The 6,782-nt window shown below is 43.3% G+C and overlaps 1 protein-coding gene across 1 annotated transcript in view; it reads left to right on the forward strand.

Annotated features, from left to right (window-relative positions):
• The window catches only part of Otoa (otoancorin), an 82,895-nt gene that overhangs the window by 31,299 nt on the left and 44,814 nt on the right, over window positions 1-6,782 (forward strand). Inside the window, exons 10-11 of the mRNA XM_031384603.1 lie at window positions 493-593; window positions 4,064-4,203. Of these exons, the coding sequence (XP_031240463.1) occupies window positions 493-593; window positions 4,064-4,203 (241 nt within the window). The remainder of the gene's footprint in view (window positions 1-492; window positions 594-4,063; window positions 4,204-6,782) is intronic.

Consider the following 6,782-nt stretch of genomic DNA (forward strand, 5'->3'; position numbering starts at 1 on the left):
GTTCCAGCTCATTGAAACTTGAAGTTGGACTCTGGCTGTGATTGTTCTTAAAGTCCTATTGATATGTCACAGGTGGAGAATTTCAGATGCCAGAGCCCAGTGACACAGAGACTCCTTTGGAAATTGTGGAGAGAAAGATTGTTTCTAGCTAAGGAGATAAAATACAACCCAAGCTGGGTTTGATAGCACAATTCCAGCTATATGGGAGGCTCAGCACAAGGATAGCAAGTTCAAGACCAGCTGGGCCAACTACCTCCCCGCTGCTGAGATTATACAAGAATTAAAGAGGGGCCACTCTGCTTTTTTTCTTTTCTTTTTTAATTAGATATTTTCTTTATTTACATGTCATATGATATCTCCTTTCCCGGGCTCTGGGGCATCAAACAGATGCTCATGCTTGTACGGCAAGCACTTCACCAGCTGCACCCCCTCCTCATGTAGAAGCTGTTATTTGTGTATTTATTTATTCTTCCTTCCTTTCTTTCTTTGTAGATGGCTCAGTTTCATGGGTCAGTGCAGAAAAGTTATGGATTTTGGGCAGATACATGGTTCACCTATCATTTGAAGAAATTATGAACATTAGTCCTATAGAAGTAAGTTGGAAAAGTATATTTTTGTGATCTTATTACTAATACACTTTGAGTCATGTATGCTCTAAATTTCCAGTGTTTGTTAAGCCAAGGTGTCCTGGGAATCGCATAACTTAGCCAGATATATCTCTACATTTTAGACAAAAACTCTTGGAATGAAGTCTGAAGGAGTCAATGGTGGGGTTGTGTTCCAGCATAGAAGAGATAAGAAGAAAAAGAATTGTGTCTACTGAGGGCATTGTCATGGCCAGCATGATAGGAAGGGAACACTGGCTATGACCCAAGGCACATGTGAAGGGATTTGTGTGTGTGTGTGTTCTAGAAAAGCCAAGGACAATAGCTATTGAGTTTCCAGTCCCTGCACTCAAGCCAAAGTAGCGTGGATTAATGGCTGTCTCTATAAATAGTGACTTCTATTAATAGCTACTTCAGCATGAGCAATGATTGGATCTGAGCTTGGAGTTTACAGTGGAGAAATGTGTGTGGCTCATGTTGCTTAACTCACCCGTCAATTTGTCTCTTTCCTTCTGATGTTGATTCAATGACGTTAAGATCCTTTGGGCATTGTGACTTTGAAATGTAGCCTCTGAAGAATGCTCTAACAGAGGTTCCTAAAGAGCTGGGCTCCATTACAACAAAAACAAAAGCAAAAAGCTCATTTGTCTTGTCCTTGACCTTCATCACATGATGGCCTCCTTCAGAGAGCTGTCTTCCCAGCAATGTGTGATTGTCATGAAACCCAAGGCAAGGCTTGGCTCCTCTTGTATTATGTATGCATGCTGTGCATACATGTGTGTACATGTTGCCATGGTGCCTGTCTGAGGGCCAGAGGACAACTTCCAGGAGTTGTCTTTTTCTCTTCGAAGATGAGTTCAAGAGATTGAACTGAAGCTTGCACGATAAGCACCTTTATCTGCTAAGCCACCTAGCTGGCCCTGGCTCCTCTCTTCTACCTAGGAGGCTAGGAGCACCTCACATACCTTTCAGTCTTTAGAAATCAGGACATTTCTAAAATCAGGCACGTATGGACAACTTCTCATGATCTGCAAATATAGAGGGGGGTGGATTTATATATGGTCAAAGGGTATAATCCTCAAGGGAGGATTTTATGATCACCTTCTTTCCCATGTGGGGTATGTATGTGTATGCACATGTGTGAAACTATAATTGCATATGTGTGCAATTGTGTGTGTAGGCCCAAGGTCAATGTCAGATATCTTCCTTGATTGCTCTCCACTTCTTCTTCTTCTTCTTCTTCTTCTTTTTTTTTTTTTTTTTTTTTTTTTTAGCTTATTATTATGTTATTTTTATTTGTATGGATGTTTTGCCACCATGTATATCTATGTACTACTTATAGTGCCTGGAGCTCATAGAGGCCAGAAGAGATTATAGAATCCCTTGAAAGTGAAGTTACAGATGGTTGTGATCCCCTATGTGGGTGATGGGAATTGGACCTGGATCCTCTGGAAGAGCAGCTAGTGCTTTCAACTGCTGAAATTCTCTTCAACCCCTGCTCTCCCCTTTGTTTATTTGGGCAGGATCTCTAGGAGAGCCCAGAGCCTATCCATTCTGGCTAGTATAGCTAACCAGCTTGGGCCACAGATATCTTGTCTCTACCTCCATAGTGCTGGAATACAGGGGCTGCCACTCCTGTCTGACTCTTTAGTGGTTTCTGGGGATCTAAACCCTTTCCCTAATGTTTGGACTTTAGCCCCTGAGCTGTTTCTCCAGTCCCTTGAGCACTTTTTGAAATTCAGAATTAGAGCGCACCACCATATAGAATGATAAGTCCATTAGAAATAGGAAGTGAAGACACAGTGAGCTGTACTGTCATGAGATGTCAGTGTGATACCCTTGGACATGTAGGCAAATGCAGCAGGAATAAAGAGTCTGAACAGTACACGTAGTACTCTGTGTAATATATATGCTACATTTTGTATCCTGCAAAGAGAATACATGCTTTTGTCCATTGTCACAGGGTTATCTATAATTTGCATTTAAAAAAGTAATTTTCATTCTTCAAAGCAAAACAAAAATTTGTGGGTTGTATTGTCTGACCGCATGATAAATCTAGGAATACATGTGCAAAGATTAGCTTTAAAAGTCTTCAACCACTGGAATGTTAAAAATGCAACACCTTCCTGCCCAGTCTGGTAGTGTGCAACTGTGATTCCTTTCCCAGATCTCCCTGCTCCTAATGCTGATGAAGAGATAGACAAGAGGGGAGCCTTAAAGCCGGGCTTGTGGGCCATGCCTTTAATCCTAGCATTTGGGAGATGTTATAGTTAGGGCTTTATTGCTGAGAACAGACACCATGACCAAGGCAACTCTTATAAGGGACAACATTTAATTGGGTCTGGCTTATAGTTTCAGAGGTTCAGTCCATTATCATCATGTCAGGAAATGTGGCAGCGTCCAGGCAGACATGGTGCTGGAGGAGGAACTGGGAGTTCTATGTCTTGATCTGCAGGCAGCCAGGAGGTAGCTCTCATTCTACAGTAGGTGAAGCTTGAGCATAGAGACCTCAGAGCCTGCCCCCACAGTGACACTCTTCCTCCAACAAGGCCACACCTACCCCAACAAGGCCACATCTTCTCCTAGTGCCACTCCCCATAGCGCAAAGGCAGGTGAAGCTATGTAAGTGTGGGGTCAGTCTGGTCTACAAAGGGAGACCCTGTTTCAAAAACAAACACACAAACAAACAATCCCAAAACTAGATCTCCCATATGACCCAGATATACTACTACTGGGTATTTACATGAAAACTTCAATGTCAACCCTTGCAGAGGCACTGGCCCATCTACAACAGCTAAGCGATGGAACCAACTAGATGCCGAAGAAGATAGGAGTGGATGAGGAAAACATGATCTATATGTACAATGAAACTTTTTCATCATGTCATCTTTATCATTGATATATCAATATGCATTAATATATAATCATATGTTTTTAATCATTTTTTGACCACAGAGAATGAAATTATGTTGTTTTTAGGAAATGAGTATATCTGGAGGTAATAATATCAAGCTAATTAAGTCAGTCTCAGAAAGACATATGTTTTCTCTCACTCATGCATGGTTCACAGATTCTATACAGATATATAAAAGCATGTGTGTGTATGTGTGTGTGTGTGTGTGTGTGTGTGTAAGACATGGAAGTAGGAGTGAAATGTTTAGGGGAACAAATGGGGCTAACAGGAGGAGGAGAGGTGAGAAAGATGGAAGGTAAGGGGCTACAGGGAGAGTATGTTCAACATACAATATATACTCATAAATATCTTTGTGTGCCACAATACAATGAGAATATATACTGAATATTAAAAATAACAATAAAAGTAAAGAAATAAAATAATCTGAGAGCTAGTGGTATAACCATATGGCTGAGATGATGGCACGGGCCACCAGGATGGGTCTCTGCTGGACCACTTGACCCTCCTCACCAATCTTACCCATCTTCCCATCCCTGTTTAACAGATTGGGCTGTTTATCAGCTACGACAATGCCACCAAGCAGCTGGACATGGTGTATGATGTCACCCCTGAACTGGCCCAGGCATTTCTGGAGAGGATCCGCTGCTCCAGCTTTGATATGAAGAACATCTCTACCATCCACAGGCAAGGGTTGCCCCAGGCCATTCCAATATTTTGTCTAAGGGCAGGGGAGATGGCTCAGTTAGTAAAGTGTTTGGCAAATGAGCTTCAGAATGAGTTAGAATCCCCAGCACCTAGGTAAGAAGCATGTGCCTGTAATGCCAGCACTGACAGAAGATACCAGACAGAGACAGGAGGATCTGGGAACTGGCAAGCTAGCCAGGCTAGGTAACTGAGGAACTCCCTATTCATCAAGAGACCTGTCTTCAATAGTGTGGAGGGCAATTGAGCAAGACGTCTGATGTCATCCTCTGGCCTCCTCATGGATACACACATGTGTGGATGCGTACTTACACACATGCTCATGTACATACACACACACACACACACACACACACACACACACACACACACACATGTGCATGTGCAAATGGAGTCTAAGTATTCCCTGAGAATAGTCCCACACTTCTCTATGCATTTGAAGAGAGAGTTTTGCTCCCAAGGACTTATTACCCTTCGAAAAATGTTTGGAAAGGAAAAGGGGACACATTTTTTGAGTGTCTCTTGGAGCTCAGGCATTTTCTATTACCTCCCCTAGTGCTTCTTCCAGGCCTGAGCTGGAGCTATGCCATCCTCACTACTGGGGGTGTCATTGCAAGGTGAACATGGCATTTCCATTAGGTCAGGGCAAATGTTGGAGACAGCTGGGGGGGTTCCCATGTTCAAGTGGGAATCCTTTGTTAGTAGGCTGTCAGCAGGGGAGCCCATGACATTCTAGAGGTCAGCTCTAGAATTTAGTCCTAGCACCAGAATCCTCATCTCTAGCCATTTCTCGTTAAATATACCTAAGCCTGGGGGGAAGGAGTGGGTCAAGCAGGGGAGGAGGTGGTAAGACCATCTGTTCTAGTTTGATTTTTGTTGCTTTGATAACATACTATGATTAAGAGCAAGTTAGGGGTTTATTACAATTTACAGATTGGAAGCCAGGGCAGGGACTCAAGGCAGGAACCTGGAGGCAGGAACTGATGTAGAGACATGGAGGGGTGGTGCTTACTGGCTTGCTCCCTAAGGCTTGCTCAGGCAGCTTTCTTATAGAACTCAGGACCATCTGCTCAGGGTTGGTACATGTCATAGCAGGTTGGACCCTCCAACATCAAGCATTAGTAAAGAAAATGCCCTACAGGATTGCCCACAGGCCAATCTGATGGAGGGATTTCTCAATTGAAGTTTCCTCTTCTGCGATGACCCCAAGCTTGTGTCAAGTTGACAAAAGCCCTAACCAGCCTGCCATCTTCTGTCTGTCCTCTCAGGGTGTTGGCTGTCACATCTCATCTTACCTTAAAATCTTTCAGATGAATCCTTCTAGAATGTGTTCATTTGAAACTATGTCACAGTCTTACCCATCTATAATAAATTTCACTCAGCCGCAAGGATCCTGCTTTACTGTTCCACACACCTGCTAATTAAATGAATTATATACTAGGTAATAAATAAGGACATGAACAGAGAAAGCTTCTTGGGTTTAAGCCCAGCTCTGCTACTTGTGAGTTGTGAGATTGGCCACATGTTATCACTTTCCTGTGCCTCTCTTTACCCATATATAAAATGGGAGACCGGAATAACCCTGCCTTTCAAGGACTCTTCTCTGACACATAGCACATGCTCAATAAATGGCATCTTTTTTTCCAAAATTGTTTTGCAAATTGAGCTGTATTTATTTATGGTGTATAGTATATAGTGCTAGTTAATTTTTGTCTCTATGACAAAATACTTGAGCGATCGAACTGAATACAGCAAAGGTTCATGCTGTCTCAAGGAGGTTTCAGTCCTTGGTTGCTTGGTCCTGTAGCTTTTAGGCTTGGTGGAGGTGACACATTGACACGTTGCAGTGGAAGCAAGTGACAGAGCAAAGCTCCTCACCTCACGGCTCCAAGGAAACAGAGAGGTGAGGTGGAGAAAGTGTACCAGGACAAAATATGTCCTTCCAGTGTAGCAAGGCCCTGCCTCCTAATGTCTTCTCTACCTCCCATACCTGTGAAGCTGTCACAATGGGCTGACATGCACAGGGGATGCAAGTGCTTGTGGTTTAGTCTCCCCAGAGATTTCACCTCTGAATACTGCTGTGCAGAGAACCAGCAGCATGTGAACCTCTGAAAGACATTCAAGGCTGAAACTACAAGGTTGGAGAGATGGCTCAGTAGGTAAAGACACTAGCTATGTAAGGGTGAAGATCTGTGTTCAAATCCTAGCATCCACATAGAAGCTAGACATAGAGTGTGAGTGTCTAACCCTAGCTCTTCTATGGAGAGATGGGGGAAGGCAGGGACAGGAGATTCTTCAGAAGCTTGTGAGCCAGCGAGTCTGGCACATGCATCTGTGAACAAGAAGAGAGACCCCGTCCTTAACAGGGTGGCAGGTGAAGGCTAGCCCTAGAGCTTGTGTTTCTACCTCCTCGTTCTGTGGCACTCACATCACACACAAGTATGCTCAACCCATGTACACACATGCCTCTCCCCATGAATAAAAAAATCCCATAACATGTCTAGATTGTATAAACTAGTAACTGAGTAACTAACATGCCCATTGCCTTGTATATATATATA

This window comes from Mastomys coucha, unplaced genomic scaffold (genome assembly GCF_008632895.1).
Source record: "Mastomys coucha isolate ucsf_1 unplaced genomic scaffold, UCSF_Mcou_1 pScaffold21, whole genome shotgun sequence".
NCBI lineage: Eukaryota > Metazoa > Chordata > Mammalia > Rodentia > Muridae > Mastomys > Mastomys coucha.